Genomic DNA, 19,505 nt, shown 5'->3' with positions numbered 1-19,505 from the left:
TCAAAATCGCCCTTTCTCGTGCCCTCGCCTCACTCACCCCGTTTCCCCCATTCCCCAGCTTCCTCCAACTACTCCCGCTCGCCTGCTTCCTCTATCCCTCACACCCCCACAAAGACCGTGAGAAGGCACAGGAGCCGGAGCAGCACCTCAACAACCTCTTCTTTCTCTACCAGCGCCTGCGGGAGTGATGCAGGTAGTGACATCAGTGGTAGCAGTGGCGGACTGAGGAGGAAGCCGATTCCTGTCGAGATGTTCTTAAGGGCGTAGACTCACTTGGATAGGATTGATAGGAAGTTATACAGTATGTCTATTTCTAATCTCGTAGTATCTGTTTGGAATTTTCTGTGCATTTTGTTTCATTTGTTCTACCTCTACCTTCGCATGGTTCCACACTCATTGTTTATTTCTGAATCACGACGGTGATGAATTCTACGTGTTTTTGTAGCGTTAGCTCCCATTTCCCTTCATATCTGTTCAACTTATTTATATAAATTGTAGCAATTAGCCAAATTCACTCTCTTGTCTCGATATTATATATATGTTAGATACATGACGATTACATCGTTTGCATTAATAATATACACTCGTTTTGAACAAATTACTTGCACGGTAGTCGATTGAATGTGAAAGTAACGACTCGAAGGTTTTCAAGACTTGAAATTATCCGATAAGGTCAATTAACGTTGCACTCAGTGAGCTGATAATCCTTATCCCTAATATATATCGAGATATATGCAGAACGACTCCCAGAGAATATTTTGATCTGTCAGATTTCTATTCTATTCAAGGTAATTATCAAAGTAAGCTTAAACATTACTACAGTTCTGTCACATGAAAGACAAGAATAACAATTAACATGATCAACGACGTTACCCAAGACTCCTAATTTTCTTCAGAATGCTTACACACGCCTTGTAATTAATACTTGATATATTTCATTGTGCAGATGTACAGCTTCACGACCCAACTCTATAGACATCTTCAAGAAATCCAAACAAGGGATAGGATGGGAGGGTGAAATAGAATGAAAACGGGAAATGGGAGAGGGAAAGCGGGAGGGGGACTGGTGTCAAACTAGACGGTATGAAGTGATATGAACATGCCATTTTCAAAGAGGAGCGAATGAAATCATGCAGTTATACCATGATAGTTTGGATAGCTAGCGACGAGTGGCAACCGCGAAATGCACTAGAAGAACAAATCGAGCACACAAAGACCGATACGACGGTGGCACACAAGTAGATGCACCGGATAGCGAGCGGAGAGAGCACATGCCACAAGAAGGCTGCTAGTAGCGAGGGGTAGCGTGATGTAGAACTGGAGATATGATTTGATGTGTATGATGACATTGCAAAGGTATCGCACGGAGCAAACAGCAGGCCAGCGATAGAAATGATCCGTGCAGGTAGAAGACAGAGCGAAGACGAGGTCAAATCAATTCGACGTTAACAACCACAAGGTTATCCGGGAACACGGGTTTCCGTCGATGTGGATAAGACACAGGGCAAAACACGGATCAGCATAGGCACTGTGAGGCGAAGAGACAACGCGGTTGTAAAAAAAAAACCATTTGATAATCATAAGATCAACAATAAAAACACAAAACGGATGTCGAAGGGAGATTGTGTGGTTTGAAAGAAATAAACAGAGATGCGTGGTGTGGTGTATGCGATAGGATGAGTGGTTGCGCTTGTATAAGGTGTCCATGGTAAATGCATTTTTGTCAGTCGACTATGGATGGGAATGATGGAAGGTAGGGAAATTTTCAGCCAGTCCGAGGCAGGAGTAACTTGCACGGGCCTTCATTATGACTCTTCGAGATACTCTTCGCCAGCCTCAACAGCTGTGACGGCTGCGGCAGCCTCTGCTCGTGCCCGTTCGGCACGGTTTTGTGCTTTCAACATCGGCAGTTCCTCCAATAGTGCCACCTGAGTACCCTCCGACCACCTTTCCAATGCCCAGTCCCGAACCCAAATACTTGACTGAAGAAAACATATCAATAAAAAGAAAGACGTATTGAAACAAAACTATTAACCTTCAAAAATCTCTTGCCAGCGTATTTCTTGTGGAACGACTCGTGCTTGATAGGTTTGAGAACGTAGTTCAGCATCAAGTTTGCGGTAGGAATGATGGTACTCTCGGCGTAGGACGAGTAATGAGCAAGATTCGGAGTCTAATAAAAATTTATTAATCAAACAAATGCGGATAATAATCCTGTCAGTCTACTCACCCACTTATCCTGACCCAAAATCAGCCTAGCAAGCCAAATAGCAGCAGCAGCTATCAATGATGGAGGTGCAGCCAACAATCTCCACTCTAGGCATTGAATTTCGAGGAAGTACTTGGCAATCGTGCGAGCCTTCACGTCATATTCGTCTGCCTTGCTGATCCGCCTCAAGAAGTGCATTGGGTTGGGATAACTCAAATTCCAGTCAAGCGTCTTCAAGACATAGCGCTCTGCTTGGAGGATCTCAGTCTCGGTGTACGAAGAATCGGCACAGTACAAGAAGTGCGCAACGGATGGAGCCACGATTTCTTCAACCTTTGCCGCGACGAAAAGGCAAGTGATACCGACTAGTTGCAACTTTGCGAGGGAGACAACACGTGCGGAAAGGAATCGATCGATAAGGTTAACGCACAAGAACAGCGTTTCCGGCAAAAGACGAAAACGGACGTGGACTTGGACCAGCCAGTCAGTGAGGATTCCACGCATCTTCCACGCGAGCTCTTTCTGGCTTTCCATGTAGTTCGGGTTGGGCATAGTGGTAAGCTGCACGTTATGAACCATCAGTGATGGCATTAATAAATATGTCAGAACAATACGCACCTCGATCTCTTTCATGTAGTTGAAGATCTCGATCACATACTCGCTAACCATCAAAGGGTCGTCTGCATCCTCGGCGTCGAGGTCATCCCACTGGTCACCGTAGGGATCTGCCTCTGGTTCACTATCGGCGTAAGCTTCAAGAGCAGCAGCAACTTCTTCGGCTTCCTGTTGTAACTGTTCTTGTTCGAAGAGTTTCGCTTCGTCGGGAATGTCTGAAGACGTGCGCCGCTTCTTAAAGACACGATTGTCCTCTACGTCATCCTCGTGCTTTGCAGGGGGCCGAGTTGGCAGGCGAGTTGGAATCTCTGATGGACGAGTCTCGTCTACAGCTGCTTGCGAAGCTAAACCCGAACGTCTCGTCGAGACCCGGCGTGGCTGAGGTTCTGCTGAGGGAGCAGCATTGGTAGTTGGATGGTCATCGATTGCCATGGCATCTTCATCTGCAACCTTTCCGGACTCCTCCTTCACCTTGTCCAGATTCTGCCCTTGAGGTGCCACAACTGTGCTTCTTGTGGCACGACGTGTCGTAGAGCCTGAGACAGTACGCAACGGTTGTCTTGCTGCAGCGACCAGCGATGGTTTCGACTGAATCACGACGCCGTCGAATTTCTCCTTAACCTCCTTAACGGGAGCAGCTTCTTTCCCTTTCCCTTTGACTTCCTTAGCTGGGACGTTAGTGGTTTTGTTCTTGTTCACGAATTTTGTGACTTCTCCCAGAGCCTCACGCTTTCTCTTCCCTTGAGCGGCGAGATCGACCTTGTTCTCATCATTACCGTTCGCCTTTGCTCGAGATGCAGCGGTTGCAGCAGTAGCTCGGGTCAGACCGCCTGTCGTAGCAGTACCAGAGCCATTCGATGATGGGGGTTTCACTCGAGCAGTAAGACGCGATGGACGAGCATTGGCATTCTCGTTATCTTTCAGAGTTGTCATACGAGTCGTCCGCGTTACACGCCGTGTCTATTAAATGAGCGCGCAATGAGCGATGAAGTCACGACGACGAGGGAGTAAAAGACAGAGAAAGCTTACAGGAATATTCGAAGCCATGAACAAGAAATGTCCGTTGAACAATAACTAGGATATGATAGATGACAGAAATGAAAAATGAAAGAGTAAGAACGTTGCAGGCTGAAGCTGAAGGTGGAGAACGACGGTCTTGAACAAATACGGAATTTCGGGTTTTCAACCATCCACACAAAATACGAACAAATAAACACGGACGCGTTAAGTCACGTGCTCCCGACTATTGTACGCTCGTTGGCGGTGGCCACAGGACTACTGAAACAACGGTGGCCCAAGTACAGCAAGGAACAAAGGAGACGGTCCATGCAGCGATGAATCTAACGGCGAGCATTATTTTACACTTTTTTGGCTGGCTGCTGAAGTTTACCTTCCCAGGATGGCAGACGGACTGTTACGTCTTGATGCGTGAACATCGTGTTATCTGATCAGCATCGTGTATCCGACGGCAGGCCGCCCATCGTATCTCATCGATGTTCTCAGACACTCAGATGAAGCTCTGATAACTTATACATCAAGATAATCTCTTGGTACTACACCTATCGTCAAATCGTCTTACATGAGGACAAAGACAACACACATCAAGTGCGTATTGTGCACTACGCGGCCGTTACGTGTCATATATCAATAATACCATCGCCGCCTCCTGACACAAGCGTCGATACTGCGGTCGAGTTTTCTGATCGCGGTCTTACTGTGTACTGTCTCAAACAAAACAAATCATTACACCACTGTTTCTGATGTTGGCAAACCGTAAGCGGCGGCGCAAGGTTCCCTCGGGCCAGCTTGAAAGGGAGAGTTAGAACTTTGAGGCAAAAGCTCGTGACCCTGGACACTTCGTAGAGCTCTGGAAGGTCAAATTCAAGTTGCGCCAATGCTATGATAGTTCTTATCGTCGATGCTGTATTCAAAGTGAACGCCGAAGAAAAGCCTCTGGACGATAGAAAAACTGTACTGCTGCGGCGATCGAAGGTAGTCTAACAAATAGAAGAGTGAGACCTTGCAAAGCTCATAGCGCTCAATACTTTTTGATATATTCCTGGATGGAATAAAATAATACTGTCCAAATGCAGAATGCTAGAAAACCAGCATTTTGACGAACATTGATAGTGGGATTAGCGTAGCAATGAATGTGACGTGACTGTTAGTGACACCACTCACGGTGTGACACTTTCCCGACGCGCGTCGTTCATTCAGAATCATTCAAAGTCTGACCGCGACCAGTATCATATATCTTTCCGAGTCTTCAATTATGCCGGAGCGTGTAGCATCTACCATTCAAGTTCCCTCAGAGGACCCGAAGAAGAAGAAAGCAGAGGCAGAAGAGAAGGACAAGAAGGAGGGCTCATCTAAGCTCAATGGCGAAACCAAAGAGGGAGAGGAACTCGTATGTCCATCGTCATCAAATTTAGTTCTCATCTAACCACTCCTGAGCTAGTCAGAAGAGGACGCACAGCTCAAGAATGAATTAGAGATGCTGATTGAACGGCTGAAGGTAACTTGGGAAAAATATTCAATGGAGCGGTCTTACTAACGTTAAGATGTGCTATAGGAATCCAATACTGAGCTCTATCGTCCTGCACTTGAAACCCTTCGCACACTGATAAGAACATCAACATCGTCTATGACCTCCGTACCAAAACCCTTGAAATTCCTTCGCCCACATTATCCCGATCTCCAAACACTGTATGATACTTGGTCCGCGTCTGAGGACAAGGTACGTAACGTGTCGATTTGCAGAGAAATATTAGACTCTTAATACCGCTCATGACCGTTATTTCTTGCAGAGTCTCTTTGCGGATATCCTTTCTGTTCTTGCCATGACATATTCTGATACGCAACCCCGAGGGACGCTCCGTTATCGCCTTTTTTCTGCTTCCATGCGTCCGCCTTCATCGCCTCTTTCTGAGCCAGGTTCATGGGGTCATGAATATGTCCGACATCTTGCAGCTGAGCTTGGTGAGGAGTATGTGATACGCTCGGACGGAGAGGAGACACCCCCTGCCCCAGTATCCGATAGCGCAGAAAAGCCCAAAGCAGAGCCGATCAAAATGCCTGGGACTATCGATGATTTGAAAGGGCTTGCGGCTCAATGTGCTAAATTCTTCCTCGGACATAACGCTGAACCTGATGCCGTTGATCTACTTGAGGAACTGGAGATGGTTGACCGGATAGCTGCTTTGGTGGACGAAAACACATATGCACGAGTATGCGCATATATGGTACGGTAAGTAAAGTGTTCATGTCTGAATAGCTAGAGTAGCACAGTTTTCCATTTCTGTGGCTGACCTTCCTCCTTCTGACCAGCTGCGTGGGTTTACTACCACCCCCGGATGACGCGGCTTTCTTGCGCACAGCGCATCAAATTTATATTCAATTTTCGAAATTCCCGGAAGCCCTTAGTTTAGCTATACGGCTGAATGACCAAGAGCTTATTCAACAAGATTATAATGCCCCTAGCAATCCGTAAGCCGCTGGTGTCATTTTGTCACTTTGTTGCGATTTGCTCACTCGACTATTTTTAAAAGCTTGATGAAGCGTCAGCTTGCTTTCCTTCTTGCACGTGCGCAGGTCCCACTCGAGTGGCTGATCCCCGCCGGAGGGGCAGATGAGGAAGAAGTTCCAAGCGACTTACTAGAATGTCTAAGTAATAGCCGACTGAGCACACATTTCAGGGAGTTCGGTAAGGAGGTTGGTGTTGCAGATCCCAAGAGTTTAGAAGACGTATATAAGAGCCATTTGGAGAACACTAGTGAGTTTGCTTTCATTTCCTTGGTTTTTCGAAGGATTGGGGTTGACCATTATGCTTGACAGGAACAGGAGCTGCAGCTAATGTGGATTCAGCCCGAGGGAATCTTGCAGGGACCTTTGTGAATGCCTTCGTGAACGCTGGCTTTGGGAATGACAAACTTATGGTGGAGGCTGAAGAAGGGAACAGCTGGATATACAAAAACAAGGAGCATGGTAAGTGTAGTTGAATCTTTCATCTGTGGTGTACATCACTGAGTTCGCTTCAGGCATGTTGAGCGCTGCCGCTAGTCTTGGTCTTAGTCTTTTGTGGGATACTGATGTCGGTCTGAGCCACGTTGACAAATATACATATTCCTCAGAAGAGTACATCAAAGTATGTTCATCCCCGTGTATTCATTGTTTGCTTCCGGATTCACTGTGCTTAGGCTGGAGCTCTTCTCGCAACTGGTCTTCTCAATACAAACGTTCTCACTGAAGCAGATGCTGCTCTGGCGCTTCTTAGTGAATATGTCGATAACAAATCCGTTCCTCTAAGGACGAGTGCTATCATGGGTCTTGGTCTTGCCTATGCAGGATCTCATCGCGAGGACCTTATATACGTACTTCTTCCAGCTGTAGCTGACGAGTCATTGTCGATGGAAGTCGCATCCCTGAGTGCGCTCGCCCTCGGTTTTGTCTTTGTTGGCAGCGCAAATGGCGAGATCTCGAGTACCATACTGCAAACGTTAATGGAGAGGGATGACAAAGCTCTATCAGAGAAATGGGGTAGATTTATGGTGCTGGGTTTAGCGTTTTTGTTCATTGGTAAGGGCGTGTTCTTGTTGGTAGCTGCCTGAGCTAAAACTTACAGTGGAACTTTTACGTAGGCCGAACAGAAGCTTCTGATGCAACGATGGAGACTTTGAAGGTAATCGAGCATCCAATTGCAAAACAGGCACAGGTCATCGTGGAGGCTTGTTCGTGTGCTGGGACTGGGGATGTCCTGAAAGTGCAAGCGATGCTACACTATTGCGGTGAGCATCTCGACGCCTCGAAGGAAAAGGATGCCGAGGACAAGGATGAAAATAAAGATGAGAACAAAGATGAGAAGAAGGAAGAACCGAAAGACGATACATTCCAAGCATTCGCCGTTCTCGGTATATCACTGATTGCTATGGGAGAAGACATTGGTTCGGATATGTCATCGAGACAGCTAAATCATCTCGTTAGTATAGTACTTGGCTCATCTATTTGAAGGGTTGCTAACGCTGAATATTACAGATGCACTACGGCGACCCCATTATCCGTAAAACAGTGCCCCTAGCTTTGGGTCTTGTTAGTGCCTCGAACCCCCAACTTCCCATCTTGGACACACTCTCGAAATACAGCCACGACAACGATCTCCAGGTTGCTCTCAATGCCATATTTGCCATGGGCCTTGTAGGTGCAGGCACGAACAATGCTCGTCTTGCCCAGATGCTACGACAACTGGCTGGGTACTACTACAAAGAGCCAGATTGTCTGTTCATGGTACGGATCGCTCAAGGACTGGTGCACATGGGGAAAGGCACGATTGGAATCAACCCTTTCTTCTCTGACAGAAGTATCATGAGTCGGACGGCCGTTGCTGGGTTGTTAGCTACACTGACTGCATTTACTGATGCCAAAGCCTGTGAGTAACTTCCATATTCATGACCTAACGGCATAACGAGCCATTGTTTCCAGTTGTGCTCGACAAATACCACTGGATGTTGTACTTCCTTGTCACTGCCATGTACCCACGATTCCTTATAACCCTTGACGAGAATCTAAACAACGCTCCTGTCACTGTTCGTGTTGGTCAGGTATGTATAATCGAGATTTTTGTTGTCGTCATAGTCTGATCTGTCCTTTTCCTCCAGGCTGTCGACGTCGTTGGTCAAGCTGGTAAGCCACGGACAATATCAGGCTTCCAGACCCACCAAACACCGGTGCGCCTGGGTACGACTGAACGAGCGGAGCTTGCGACGGAAGAGTTCATACCATTCGGTCATGTACTCGAGGGCTTCGTGATCTTACAGAAAAACCCAGGATGGGAAAAAGAAGATACGATGCAAGCGTAGATCGTTACTTGTTTTGACTAGATGGACTGAAATGCAACATGACTTTTTTTCACGATTTCTACTACCATTACTGCAGCGCTACGGCCAGTTGAGGGATGCAGGATTTAAGTGCATGTGGCGTGTGAATTTGTGAATTGAGTGATTGCTTGCCTGCCGAGATCACTCCGAGCCTCATGACATCAGTTTGATCCAATGAGGATACTCACTGCGACGAAGCATATGGCGGTTGAGAACAGCGTTCGAGCTGCTATTATTTGTTTCTCTCCATTCACAGCTATCATTCTGAGGCAACCTGGGTCATGACCGACTATATTCGACGTCTGGTCTCTGGCAACAAAGCCAGATTTAAGGACGGAAAACTGAACCTTGAGCTTGGTATGTACTTCACCGTCGCTCCACATACAAATTGCTTACTTGTATCCTTCATGTAGATTTAGTATATATTACAGATCAGGTCATTGTCATGGGATACCCCGCTATAGGCTTAGAAGGACTCTATCGCAATCGCAGAGAAGATGCCAAGAAATTTCTAGAGCACCGTCATGGCAATAACTTTTGGGTCTTCAATTTTTGTCCCGTGAAAGAAAACGCTTATCCAGCTAGTGTATTCGACGGACGAGTTAGCAGATACCCTTTTCCAGATCACCAGTGCGTATTAGAATGCTGTTGATAATGTATCACCTCTAGCTCGCGATCTGATGTATGAAGCCAGTGCACCTCCTCTTGCTTTACTACCACTGGTTTCCCGCGAAATAAATGCCTGGTTATCTGAATCTCGCGATCGCGTGGTCGCTCTACACTGTAAAGGTGCCCACAGTCAGATATCTATCTTTGACTATACTATATTGATATCTTGTGCATTCTTCAAATCAGCCGGGAAAGGCAGATCAGGAACTTTAGCATGCACGTATCTGCTTTCTCTTGACGTCTCCCCTTCCGCTCCGCGCCTCGAGCGCAGCTATTCTGCCAAAGAGTGGGCTCGAGTGCGTGCAGACGAATGGATGGAGGTAATGCCCGACGACAACGATACTTCGCAAGGAGAGGATAAGAAAGACATATTGCATTCACTCATCGACGATGATAGATCTCAAGTCGAAGAAAATGGGAAAAATAAAAATGGACATGAAATCCATGAATCTCACTCCGAAAACTCAGCAGCGCTCGCTCCCAGCAGTCCAACTCATGATCGAACGGAATTAGGGACAATGAAGATACTGCCTACTTCATTGAAGGATGTTCTGGATCTGCACACCTCGCGCCGGATGCAAAGTCCAAGCCCTTCTAGCAAAGGAAAGCAAGGAGTAAGTATCCCGAGTCAAAGACGCTGGTTATACTACTGGTCGCTACTATTGGCGAATCAGGGTCCGCTCGATTTTTGGCCCATCAGCACACCTTCGACTAGAGATGCACCATCGCCGAAGGTTAGACTGAGTCAAATCAAGCTGCGCATGAGGGAGTTGTCTGGTTTAAAATTGCAACTGATCAAAGCGGCTAGTATGGTAATGGATCGGGCGGGTTATGGAAGAAAGGGTTATGAGAAAGGGCATGTATGGGCGTCATTGGCGAGATATGACGATGAGATGGTGGAAGGGTTGGAAAAGTTTGAACGATTGACGCGTCACGAGAGTGGTAATATAGGAAAACGAAACACGGAAAGTGGGCATATTGGCGACGAAAAGCTGGAGGAGTTCTTTGCCGATGGGACATGGGACAATCAGAAGATGGTCCATAGCTTTGCGCGGATGGGTCCAGTAGGTGAATTGTCTGTTCAAAAAGGCGAGTCCAGTGATGTAAGTATTTTTCCTTTGGCTTTTCCGTATGTGAACTGAAACAATTATATGATTTAGGCTGAGAAGACCGTCACCTATATTTTACAGCCTCTGTCTCGGGCGAGTTGGGTGAAGATTAGAAATGAAATTCCGCGAGAGCAACCCAATGGCTTAGTTGATAACTCAGTACCTTCAGAGGCCAATTCTATGTACGACGCAACACAGGTTAGCCATGAAGATGGGATAATTTTGGAAGCGAACCGCGAAGTACGCATCAAGCTTTACATGGGACAAGTAAGTACCTCCGTTTGTTCGTGTACTCCTTATCTTATTGAATGCGATGTAGGTATTCATGGGATGGTTATGGATAATACCGGCATTTCATATCCCACGCGCTTCACCTCAAGATAACTCTATAACACGCCTACTCTTCACACGAAAGGATATTGACTTTCCCTTGGGCATTGGCTCATCACTTGTAGACGTTGAGGTGACACTAGAGTGGTGTTCTGAATTGGAGGCCTCGCAGCTTGTCGACAGTGTTGCGAGTGATGCTTCGAAAGAGGCATCGGAGCCGGCTGAAATGGCTTCGGACATCCCAGCTATCGCCACAAGAAGTGTAGAAGCGAAACAGGCTGCAGGGGACTGACGATCTCTCAACCCCAGTCCAGGAGGACACGAGTAATGAGGTTTGAGAGAACAAGTCTGAATGCGAACGAGATTAATGTACACAGTGATATCTATTTGGTATAATAACTTTATAATGAGCAAGGACGAATGTTTTACTAGTATCTGGGAAGAACGAGACGAATAAGATTAATGGCATGTTGAATGCGCGAAGACATCCAGCTTAGGGAAATAAGGTCACACGCACCAGAAAATCTCTTGTCTGTCATATGCCAGTCATATCCATTGAATAGTAAAGACAATAGGGGAACAAAATGCGCTGAACCGCGGTTCCAAGTCCAGAGACAAAACTCCGGTTTCTGTCACAGGCTGTCAGATGTAGTGTAATCCAATCTTTCAAGTGTCTTTCAAGTTGCCGATGAATACGGATGCCACAGTGACGGGCATCAATTATGAGAAGCCCAAGCTGATACAAATAGTGATCTGAGCCGCTGGTTTCCATAGCCCATAAGGACATGTGATGCCTTGTCAAAGTGTCCGATTGACATAAGTCTGCTGTGAAGTTGACCAGAGTAAACCCGCGTTAACAGTGTACTGGGCGACTTGTGCACTCGCTGGGTCCCTATTAGCGGTACAACCATGCTGAACCCAGACACACTAACGGCAATAATCAGCGGAACATGGACAGCGACAAGGTTTTGTTGAGATCATATGGACCCTAGGTGAGGGGGAGGGGGGGAAAGCGCCGTGCAATCCGACTCATCAAGAGAACCTCGCTTGAACGATGAACAACGATGTGCGGCCCGTAACATGCCCATCACGGTGCTTTAACTTGAAGCATGAGCGCATCCGCATAAGGTTGAACGGAGTGCCGTGCTAGTAATATTATAGTAGCATGCCTAGTAGTGGCAAATGAGAGCCTGAGTCTAAAACGTTGAAATTGGGGCTTCATCGATGCTTCATCCGAGTCGCTTGGATTTCTTCCCACTAGTGAACTACTAGTGCTCATGATTTGATGTTTAGCTTGAGTGAAGTGAGGTGAGAAAGAAACTGCGAGATCGACGTTCAGGATGAGAAACGTGCTAATATTCCCATTTACTCGCGTGTGAATCCAAGCTTTACTTTCCCTCCATTGCTGTTCTTTGCAATGTGCCTCAATGTTATCCTTTATCCGTTAAATCTCAACATTGACAACGTGCCGGTAACCCATCAATACAACGGCATGAGAGGATTGATGGCTTTTTAGGGTAGCAAGACTATGGTGATCAGGCGCCACCCCCAGATTGTTTCATTCCTTAGGTACTTCTCTGGAAGGTGAGCTATACATATCATGTCCCTGATTACAGTCGTGGATCGACTATGGACCGTCGTGTTTGTCTCCATCAAGGCCATTTCATAGCTCTTCCCAGCTAAACCTCAATTGGTTAAACGCATCTGGATCGCTGTCCCTGCCTTGCGGTCTAGCCACAAGTTCTGATAGGATGCGGACTCCGCGACGGCTGCACCTGCCAAGTTTCCTTCCACTTCGCATGGCGGGGACCAAGTCGGGACCGTGACCAAGGACGCGGGACAGGCGGGTGTAGTAACCATCATTAATGAAAATGTTTTCTTTGGAAACAGTGGAGCTGACCTCGGTACCTATGAGGCGGAGACGATATCATACAACATTTGCAAACTTAATCAACAACAATCTTTATGACCAAATTTCAAATTCATTCGCCCTGGTTGAACACCTTGTAACGCTGAGAACAGGCTTTAACTTATTACTACTTATTACTGTAAACCTCAAACCCACCGCTCAGCGTCCTTTGACCTGAAGGCGATGTTGCCCTTTGGACTGAAGGCGGTATGGTTCTCTCTGTCGCTTTCAGGTAAGTCTCTTTCACTAATGCGGTCAAGTACGAGTAGCAGAGGTTAACGCTCGAATTCCAGGCATCTTCAGTTGCTGGATAGTGCTATGGACTTTTTCAAGGGCGGTGGGGAGCTACTGGGGCCCGATATCTTATTGTGTATTCGCCACTATCCTTCAAGGTGTTTTCTGTCTCGGTAATTTCGTCATCCCTCCCTTAAATCCCTAGAAATTCATTACACTGGGTGTCAGGCATGATCTATAGAATGGATCCATTCCAAATGCCTCGATCGTTCTGCATTGGTATGTACAATCAATTCACCACACTCTTTTGACTTGTGGTTTACATTTATTGATAGCACAAACATTTCTAATCTACTACGGAGCATTTTCCCTGACTGGTGTCTGCGCAGCCTTCACTTTCGCGACGACAAGTTCAGTTCTGTGGCCTTCACAACTACACAGTACGACATCTTCGTGAGTAGAATTATTGCATGCACCAATGCTCCCAGCTGGCGTGTATTCATGAGTTTTTTTCAAGGACTCTAGCCTGGCGGCGTCAGTATCTTTGGCCTATGGTCGCTTTTCCCCTCGCTTCAATAGCTATATCAATCGGAGTCCTACTCAAATACGATGCTATACATCCTACTGATGACTTGCATTGCGATGCCAGCCATCCAGAATGGTATGCAACTCTATCATATGTTTTGGCAGTAGCTCATCCTCGGAGTATTCGACTCAAAAAGGGGCCGATTTTTGGGCTATGCTGGCATTCCAATGATCGTGTCGTTACCGTGTTTCTTCCTGTCAACGGCAGCTGCGTTCCGGATCATGAAGATGCACATCCAGCGGTCGCGTTCTCGTCGTCCATTCTCAAATGAGAACGTGCTCAGTTCAAATCGTTCACACCAGCGATCAAAGTCCAGTAATATCATAGACTTTGCGGGCAGGAAATCATCACCGCATATCATTCTCCCATCACGCTCTCCATCGATGTCAAAATCACCGACATCAAGTGGATCAGGCCGTATCATGTTGGAGCCAGAAACAGAAACAGGGAACTATATCGTTCCATTCTCTGCTGTTGATGAGGAGCGATTACATGGCCATGTTGCCGATGACGACTATGAAACTGGTCCGCCCACCTCGCCTTCCCCTGTCTTCGCACCTCCAACCCCGTCAAATGAGCCTAGCTTGCGTAGTCCTCCTTACATGCCATTCAGAAAGCACTCAGAGCCACTTGGATTCGTTGATCCGACAGTTGACCATGATCCCTATAAATGGGAGTCGACCAAAAAGGCTATAGATGAAGAGGCGAGTTTTGGTAACGATATCGGTCATAGGCGTACTGCCAGTATACCCCTTTCAGGTATACTTTTTTCACTCAAGTAATTTGTCTTTGGCATACTCAATTCGATTTATCTTAGCGGCTGCGTTGTCACGGCAGTCTCATATACCTGCGCCAAGGAGTCTGGCGCCCGCCGTATGGCGGCTCATTATTTTTCAAATGTAAGCCCGGTGTATTTGGTTACTCGTGTAAAGATGAGCTCATCGCATTTGTCTTGGACGAGCAGGGCATTCTTTATCATACAGTGTTTAGCTGCACTTTCCACTATCATTGACGTTGCAAACCATCGTCCAACCCCTACGCCTTTTGGCACGCAGCATGTAGCTCTCATTTTGGCTGGCTGGGGCCCAGCCGTTGTATTTGGTAAGCCTTTAATCACGATACTGCATCCAGCACATATATTCATATGGGTATATCTATAGGACACTTACCAGCTGTTCGACGACGTCTTATGTTCTGGAAGCGCCGGCAATAAGTTGATCAAGTCATTATTTAACTGCTCGCAGAACGGTCAGCATATCAATTAAAAATACGGGCTACTGTCCATGCGTGGTCTTCGCACTTCTAGTTCTGGTAGTTGGAGTGCAGAATACGTTATTTACCCGCGCATACACTTATCAGCTATTATAAACATTACATATGTACATTCACTGGTGTCGTCTTTTTTCAAAAATCAATGGAGGCGAGTGTGAATGAAGTTACTACTGAACTGCCTACATTATAATACACAGACGAAAAATGACAAGTTGGTACTCAACGTTGTACTCAGCTCTGGCACTTATCCTTAAACATGTGCGAGCCAAGATCGATAGTTTCACGGGCTGCAACAACGCAAGTCGTACAAATGCAATATATTACGAATATATACATCAGAGAGTAGAATGCGCATGAAGTAACAGCGAACTGTCAATCAGAGACCCCGGCGTGAAACAAAGTTCTGTTGGTTGCATAAGAAAAGCCTTTGGTTTAGAACTTGATATAAGACTTACTTCTAGGTCCTGGGATGTTGCCACAGCAAGTACAAATTTGCGATCATAATCCGTAACTGAGATTGATTTATCAGAGAGCACACGTTAAGGGGTAAACGAGAACTAACCTAGCGCAAAGATATTCTGTTGAAGGAATTCTTCCAGTTCATTCAGAGGCGTGGAAGGGGTAATAAGAGTGTATGGTTCTGATGCTTTCCGTTGAAATTTCGTCATATACTGGACCACATTGTCAGTCTATATCATCCAGGCGGTTAGATACAAATAATAAATGTCCAGTGGGATTGCATCGTACAGGATTTGCGGTTCCTGCTTCCCATTTGGCTTTCAAACCTGCGACATCAACATAACCAATCGGTCGCCGATCACGACTCAAAACGCTATGCGGTATTGTCAGCTCGCATTCATGATTCTAAGGTCACATGGTTAAATTGACAAGCCGACTTACGGGATATGAGAAAAATCACGATCATAAGCAAGCTCTATTGCACGTAGTATTGCCTCGTCTGAAGGTAAAGAGAAAGCAGGTGGCAATTGGAGATCCTATTAAAAAGCAAGGTGCACAAGAAGACGGGCGATATCAGGGACGACACTAGCGAGAACGAACTTGTAAGGAAAGCTACCTCGACTACAGCACCTCGATATTTGTCGTTCGCTAAACCTGAAGGAAACATTGCTATAGAGGAAGATGCAGCTGAAAGGACGGAAGCCGACATTTCACGTTCTCACTGTGTTCAGTCTGGAATGGTCGCGGTAATGTCATGAGCGGCCGTCTGATTTCGATCTCATATGCTTTCGTGAATCACGTGATCGGTGCGCGTACACCGTCACAGCGTCTTTCTCTTGACCTCCACCACCTTGGACTCGCTCCATTAGCCTTTTGTTCGCACATAAGCTACGTGGAATCCCGAATTCCTACAAAAACATATAAAATATACCAGAGATTAACTCGTCGCTCACTTCTGTGCTACGCTACGACCTGCCAAAGGCGTCAGGCTAAACTCTGCTGAATATTGGAATAAGTTATCCAGCTGCAGTACGCATATATAGCGTTTGTGATGGTACGGTCAAGGACTGACCAATGATTCTTTAGCATCTGATCTAACAAAGTAAAATGGACACTGAACGCCGCTCATCTTCACCAGAATTGGAACCCCAACCAATCCACCGTCTTCAAGAAGCAGTAATCAACCGAATCGCTGCAGGAGAAGTGCGTCCTACCAGTCACGCTATGATATGTACCCTTTGGCATCATCTAAAAAATACCTGAAGATCATTCATAGGCCGGCCTCAGCCCTTAAAGAACTCATCGAGAATAGCCTTGATGCTGGGTCAACTTCAATACGAGTCACTGTTAAAGAAGGTGGTATGAAACTTCTACAAATTCAGGATAATGGAAGTGGTATACGGGTATGTATGGAGCGTTGATAGAGATATGTTTATGATTTATGCGCATACAGAAAGCAGATCTGCCCATTTTGGCTGAAAGATTTACAACATCGAAATTATCCACTTTCTCCGATTTAACACGACTCACAACATATGGGTTTCGTGGAGAAGCTCTGGCATCTATTTCGCATGTTGCCCATTTGTCAATCATCACCAAGACCAAGAAAGATGCCTGTGCTTGGAAGTAAGCGCTACAGGACCTAAATAATTACATCCTGACCTTTCTCAGGGCAGCCTATTCTGACGGCTCCCTAGCTCCCATCAAGGCAGGACAGACAGTAGATCCAAAACCATGTGCTGGTAATGATGGAACGACTATAACAGTGCGTCACAGCTCGATTATAACAAAGAAAAAATACTTCATTGTCTACTAACAGATTGAGGACTTATTCTACAACACTCCTACCCGCTTATCTGCTTTGCGAAGCTCGTCCGAAGAGTATTCTCGAATACTCGACGTAATGACAAGGTATGCTGTGCATAATCCTAAGATAGCTTTCGTATGTAAGAAGGTACGAAAGACTTTTCTTAGCTGTTATTCATTGCCGAGCAGCGTATCACATCCTAATCATAGGCGGGGTCACCTAGCTTAGATCTGTCTACTCCTTCTTCTTCGGACGTTCCTCAAGCAATACGTCTGTTATATAGTCATTCAATCGCCAAGGAGTTGCTACATGAGTCAATATCGTCTACGGGTAACAGTCAACGAGACGACGACGAAAATGACGATATCGATGATACCCCCAAGTCATGGTCTGCTGATGTCCATTTTACGAACGCGAACTATCAGGCCAAGAAAATGGTGTTTTTGTTGTTCATAAACCGTTAGTACAATGATCTATCCTAAGCTCACAGAAGCGTGAAGTTGAATGGCGTTCTCGTAGACCGACTTGTTGAATCTTCACGTATCAAAAGAAGCATCGAATCAGTTTACAGTGGTGTCCTCCCAAAAGGTGCTTCACCGTTTGTTTATTTGAGGTATGGTTTAGTGCTATAATTCATGAAGGCGGGGATTATATTTTACTTGCAGCCTGGAAATTGACCCGCGTTCTGTGGACGTCAATGTCCATCCAACTAAACGAGAAGTTCATTTCCTCGATGAAGAAGCTATAATGGAAAAAATAGCAGATGCCATTCAGAAAACACTAGCCGGCCAGAGTCAGTCTAGAATTTTCGAGTACCAGGTAATCTCATCCAGTCGTTGTATCATCATGCTCTGAGATAGCTCCTCGTCTCAGACTCTCTTGACAGGTGCTATATCAGGCTCGGGGGAGCCTAGCAAGAAAGGCAAAGAAAAGGAAAGGAGAATAGATACAGAAGACGAAGACGAAGAAGAGAGTACTCAATCACCTCTTCCCAAAGGTAAAATAAATTTCCAGTTACACTTGTTCAAGTTTAGATCTTTTCCTCGTCATTTTCAAGTGGGAGAGCCGAAGAAGAAAATTTCGTCTCAACACAAGGTTCGCACGTCCTTACAAGATCGCACACTGGATTCCATGTTTCCGATCGCCGACCCACTAATATTGGACGACCCACTGGCCAGTACTGACCATAACAGCCCTAGTACTAGTGCTGTTAAGGTCGCAGAAATCAAAGAGTCTGCTGTTGCTCTGTGTTCTGTGCAGACACTGAGACAGGCAGTAGTCACAGGAAAACATCATCGTAAGTAAACTTTCCTTTCGTTAATCGAAGTTTACCATAAAATGTCCATATTCAGAATTGACCGAGATTATCGGGAAGCACACGTTTGTTGGTTTTGTTGACCTTCCTCGCTGCCTTTCCCTCGTTCAACATTCTACGAAGTTATATTTGGTAAACTATGGAGCCCTTGCGTAAGTGTATAGTTATCACTTACCTACCGCTAAGTCTAAAATTCAGGTTATCTGATGTACGCACGCAGAGAAGAACTCTTTTATCAACTGGGTTTGCGGCAGTTTGCTAATTTTGGAAAATTGAAACTGGATCCTCCACCCCCATTAAGAACATTGGTATCGCTTGCAGTCGACAACGAGGAAGGGATTGAGAATAGCCGTTTGACTAAAAGTCAGATAGTTGACGTATTATACTCTTTCAAGAATATTCACTCTCAAGGCTGACGAGCCCTTTTTATTGTAGCATATAGTGGAGATATTGATGAGACATAGAGACATGCTTGCAGAGTACTTTCAACTGCATTTTGACACGGAAGGAATGGTCGTGTGTCTCCCTCTTCTTCTGAGAGATTACACGCCCAATCTCGACAAGCTTCCGCTGTTTCTCATGCGGCTTGGTGCTCAGGTGAGCTATTGGTTAATTACTATCCTTGTTGCTCATGTAAAGTCGAAAAGGTTCGGTGGGGCTCCGAAAGTGAATGTTTCATCTCATTTTTACGCGAGCTAGCTTATTTCTATTCCCCTGGACCGCTTCCTGTCACCCCTACCCACGATTCGGAAGGTCCGAGCGACCAGAATGAGGCACGAGAGAAGTCAGCTAAATGGCAAATTCAATATATCTTGTTTCCGACGATGAGGCGTTACCTTTCACCGCCGAAGTATCTGTTGGATAGAGATGTTGTTCAAGTAGCGAGCCTTCCTGATCTTTACCGCGTATTCGAGAGGTGCTAGTGTCTACATATCTGAAGAACACGCTTATAATTCCACCAGTGCTGGTCGGACTACCACCAGCGCCGCTCTGAATTGCAGAGGATCTGCATAACTTTATCAACATCCAACGATATTATACTTGATGCCAATCTATGCAATGCGGTACTATACATGTATATGTCTCAATATTATATCAAAAAATGTTCCAACTTGAGGATA

General features: G+C 45.9%; 6 protein-coding genes across 6 annotated transcripts; 4 read left to right on the top strand and 2 right to left on the bottom strand.

The window, feature by feature from the left end:
- Window positions 1-1,051: 1,051 nt before the first annotated feature.
- SERLADRAFT_412909 (uncharacterized protein) lies at window positions 1,052-4,178 on the bottom strand (the record flags this gene model as incomplete). Its single annotated transcript, XM_007313573.1, has 6 exons — window positions 1,052-1,982; window positions 2,036-2,173; window positions 2,231-2,770; window positions 2,828-3,784; window positions 3,854-3,898; window positions 4,077-4,178. 6 exons carry the CDS (start codon window positions 4,176-4,178, stop codon window positions 1,806-1,808), a joined length of 1,959 nt encoding a protein of 652 aa, XP_007313635.1.
- A 942-nt stretch (window positions 4,179-5,120) lies between these two features.
- On the top strand, window positions 5,121-8,734 carry SERLADRAFT_354021 (uncharacterized protein; the record flags this gene model as incomplete). Its single annotated transcript, XM_007313572.1, has 14 exons — window positions 5,121-5,231; window positions 5,283-5,339; window positions 5,397-5,561; window positions 5,632-5,814; window positions 5,887-6,071; window positions 6,152-6,310; window positions 6,373-6,596; window positions 6,659-6,808; window positions 6,862-6,968; window positions 7,021-7,399; window positions 7,462-7,799; window positions 7,856-8,246; window positions 8,300-8,418; window positions 8,476-8,734. 13 exons carry the CDS (start codon window positions 5,319-5,321, stop codon window positions 8,674-8,676), a joined length of 2,622 nt encoding a protein of 873 aa, XP_007313634.1.
- Window positions 8,735-8,975: 241 nt separating this feature from the next.
- On the top strand, window positions 8,976-11,094 carry SERLADRAFT_345845 (uncharacterized protein; the record flags this gene model as incomplete). The annotated part of the gene is made up of 5 exons (XM_007313571.1): window positions 8,976-9,051; window positions 9,108-9,341; window positions 9,385-10,466; window positions 10,524-10,739; window positions 10,792-11,094. The coding sequence occupies 5 exons, from the start codon at window positions 8,976-8,978 to the stop codon at window positions 11,092-11,094; spliced, it is 1,911 nt and encodes a 636-aa protein (XP_007313633.1).
- A 2,091-nt stretch (window positions 11,095-13,185) lies between these two features.
- Window positions 13,186-14,971, top strand: SERLADRAFT_457059 (uncharacterized protein; the record flags this gene model as incomplete). Its single annotated transcript, XM_007313570.1, has 7 exons — window positions 13,186-13,224; window positions 13,281-13,398; window positions 13,463-13,606; window positions 13,668-14,290; window positions 14,349-14,430; window positions 14,496-14,632; window positions 14,692-14,971. Coding segments are annotated over 7 exons (1,196 nt in total), but the record flags the coding sequence as incomplete, so codon positions are not given.
- Window positions 14,972-15,102: 131 nt separating this feature from the next.
- Window positions 15,103-16,018, bottom strand: SERLADRAFT_457057 (uncharacterized protein; the record flags this gene model as incomplete). The annotated part of the gene is made up of 6 exons (XM_007313569.1): window positions 15,103-15,206; window positions 15,259-15,314; window positions 15,366-15,492; window positions 15,551-15,635; window positions 15,704-15,798; window positions 15,879-16,018. 6 exons carry the CDS (start codon window positions 15,969-15,971, stop codon window positions 15,180-15,182), a joined length of 483 nt encoding a protein of 160 aa, XP_007313631.1.
- Window positions 16,019-16,369: 351 nt separating this feature from the next.
- SERLADRAFT_445211 (uncharacterized protein) lies at window positions 16,370-19,307 on the top strand (the record flags this gene model as incomplete). Its single annotated transcript, XM_007313568.1, has 13 exons — window positions 16,370-16,465; window positions 16,528-16,665; window positions 16,716-16,888; window positions 16,934-17,027; window positions 17,082-17,216; window positions 17,279-17,528; window positions 17,589-17,682; window positions 17,735-17,907; window positions 18,127-18,366; window positions 18,422-18,536; window positions 18,605-18,761; window positions 18,820-18,981; window positions 19,032-19,307. The coding sequence occupies 13 exons, from the start codon at window positions 16,370-16,372 to the stop codon at window positions 19,305-19,307; spliced, it is 2,103 nt and encodes a 700-aa protein (XP_007313630.1).
- Window positions 19,308-19,505: the final 198 nt, after the last annotated feature.

The sequence above is a fragment of the Serpula lacrymans genome (genome assembly GCF_000218685.1).
Source record: "Serpula lacrymans var. lacrymans S7.9 unplaced genomic scaffold SERLAscaffold_2, whole genome shotgun sequence".
Classification (NCBI taxonomy): Eukaryota; Fungi; Basidiomycota; class Agaricomycetes; order Boletales; family Serpulaceae; genus Serpula; species Serpula lacrymans.
Note: the sequence above shows the minus strand (reverse complement) of the source record. Positions and strands in the feature narration are given on the sequence as shown.